The 2,900-nt window shown below is 42.4% G+C and overlaps 1 protein-coding gene across 2 annotated transcripts in view; it reads right to left on the bottom strand.

Annotated features, from left to right (window-relative positions):
* LOC101857271 (triple functional domain protein) overlaps window positions 1–2,900 on the bottom strand; it is a 186,628-nt gene that overhangs the window by 69,384 nt on the left and 114,344 nt on the right. For both annotated transcript variants that reach the window (XM_013086335.2, XM_013086334.2), the window contains exon 41: window positions 1,951–2,086. In XM_013086335.2, coding sequence (XP_012941789.1) covers window positions 1,951–2,086 — 136 coding nt within the window. The remainder of the gene's footprint in view (window positions 1–1,950; window positions 2,087–2,900) is intronic.

Raw genomic sequence — 2,900 nt, 5'->3', positions numbered from 1 at the left:
AGTTCTCTCTCTCTCTCTCTCTCTCTCTCTCTCTCTCTCTGTCTCTCTCTCTCTGTCTGTCTCCACACACACAAACACCCACACCCACCCACACACAAACTACACAACAGTCAGCACTTACCTGGTAGGGTAGTATCCAGGTCTTCTACTCGATGCAAGAAATCAACAGTTCTCGCGTTGTCCATCAGCAAATTATCATAAACTCACCTGTGGCCTTCATGTAATATGTCACAGACAAAAATAGGACAATACAGTATTACATTCTAGATCCGTCAGTGCTTGCAAACCTTTTAATAGGCAGGGCCCACTTTAACCACTTTAAAAAGATTACAATGTTCGTGCCGCCAACCTTCGTGTACTTCCAAGCCAGGCATTAAATACCTCCTGTCACTACAAAGGTTGATCCCCACCGTTTACCAAAATTACCAAATGTCTCACAAGTAACCAATATCGCCTAGGTTGGCAAGCACAGTTTTCAGTACAATCAGTCCTCTTGTCGTAGATTAGCGTCATATGTAATGTCATGACACTAAAATAGCTTCTCTCAAGGGTTGTGAGAATTTTCTGTCCAGAGTGTGAACAACAGCAATTTCAGTCAAGAAAGTGGACAACAATTTCAGAGAAGGAAGTGAGAGATAAAGTGGGACAACAAGCTTATTCAATGATAACTTAGTGCATACAATAGATTCAGAAATAAGATGAACAGCAATTTCAGGGCAGGCAAGAATAGCCCGGTTAGCAGACGCACAAACTGAAGGACTCGTCTCGTACCACAATAGCAAAACAGTACAAAAAAGAACAGAGAACAAGCTGTAAGTAGCCACGATAGTGTAACACACATAGCTGCCAACTTTTCACCCCCACCAAAACAAAACACTCGAACCACGCGGCAGGTCACCGGCGAGCGCATTGGCCAAGTACCCCCCCCCAACCCCCTTCCCCTTTCCTCCAAACCCTTCACACACTTTACTGCATTTGATAAATTCAAGGTATTCAACACAGACCTGCAGAAAGAGGTCTGTTCAATTGACTTACGGGATTTTGTTTTCCTTATTAATCGGAAAACTGCGCTTGAAAGTTCAAAATTCATCTCCAGCCACGGCAGTCCGCGGGGAAAAATATGAGAAAACTGAGAATACGTATTTTCCGATTTGAAAACGGACTTCAGTACTCAGGATGTCAAAACGTACTTACGTAAGCGTTTTACATACTGGTTGGCAGCTATGACAACGTGGTAACAATAATGATAGAGACGAAAACAATAAAAGTAGGATTTTTTTTAAGACAGAGAAGGAAAAAGGACAGAGAAGGATAAAGTACAGAGGTACTCACACAACGTGAATAGGCATAAGGAATACACTCAGAACACATCTTTCACACTCACACTTGAATGGAAGTAGCAGACCAATAAACAGACACATAAATATACGCACTGAGTGCTATAAAGTAGTCAAATTAATAATAAACACATGAAAAGAGGAGAGAAGTTCCCGTACACAAAAACATACCACATCTTGAAAAACAAACCAGTATAACAGTAACAAAGAAAACGAACAGAACGAAATGACCACAGTACATCACTCAACCACCTGTACAATAAATAGCCAGACAAACAGACTAGAAGAAATCAGTTTCAGTTTTAGTGAGAGTTTTACAGCACTTGTAACACAAATAGGTTATATAAGTGCCGAAGATTAGAAATGTCACTAGACAGTTAATATACAAAGAAAAGAAGAAGGAGAGATGAGGACGATAGATATTTGATAAGATAAAGAGATCAAATAACACAAGACCCCCCCCCCCTTTCCGCGCCAACCACCCACTAAAAGAAGAAGAACAAGATAACAACACAGCATCGCACAACCATCTGCACAAATTGACAGACAGAGCGTAAGAAAGACGGATAGACACACAGATGGACACACAAAGGAATGTGGGTGCGGTACTCACCCGGTCAGCCCCCAGTGGATTGATGAGGGTGCGCCTGTCCCCTCTCTGTAGTGCTCGCTGTGGGTCCAACAACATACCGCCCTGCTTCTCGATCTTGCCATGGCTCAGTTTCCTCACAGGTGTGGTCAGCCACTTCCTGGGAAACGCACAACAGAAGGAAAACATCGCTGATTACTGTACTGGTAAACTTATTTAGTGTTAGTAAGAGTTTTACGGCACTTGCAACGCAATAATGTCATATAAGTGCCGAAGATTAGATTATGTGCCACAAGAGTGTTTAGTTTTAGTTTTAGTAGAGGTTTTACGGCGCTCGCAACTACATAAGGTCATATGAGCGACAGAAGATTAGATGTGTTACAAGAGAGTAACAAACATAAAAAAAGAAGAAGGGGAAATACGATGGATGTTTCATAGGAAAGAAGAAGCAAACCACACAAGAGCACCCGCCAACTACCCACTACAAGAGAGTAACATTCATAAAAAAGCAGGAGGAGAGACAAGGACGACAGATGTCTGATAGGAAAGAACGAGCAAACCACACAAGAGCACCCGCCAACCACCCACGGGTAAACTTGTGTCAGTTCCTGCTTCATCAAAGTCAAGCATATAATAACGTTTGCTGGTGTGTTATAGTGTGTTATAGTATCGTTTTACCGGCAAATATTAGTGAATGCCTTTCTTTATTCGCAGTTCTCTTTCTCCTTCCCCCTTTTCTCACAGCAAAATTTAAACGCAAAACATAAAAACCCCACATCATGAAAGCAACTGAACTTCACATAATTATTATGCGTGCAAAGTGCAAACACGTACGCACCAGCGCACGCTTCAACGCTCTCGAAGGCGCACACGCACGCACGCACGCACACACACACACGCACACAAAAACATACACACACACACACACACACACACACACACACACACACAAAAACATACACGCACACAAACAC

This window comes from Aplysia californica, unplaced genomic scaffold (assembly GCF_000002075.1).
Source record: "Aplysia californica isolate F4 #8 unplaced genomic scaffold, AplCal3.0 scaffold00456, whole genome shotgun sequence".
Classification (NCBI taxonomy): domain Eukaryota; kingdom Metazoa; phylum Mollusca; class Gastropoda; order Aplysiida; family Aplysiidae; genus Aplysia; species Aplysia californica.
Note: the sequence above shows the minus strand (reverse complement) of the source record. Positions and strands in the feature narration are given on the sequence as shown.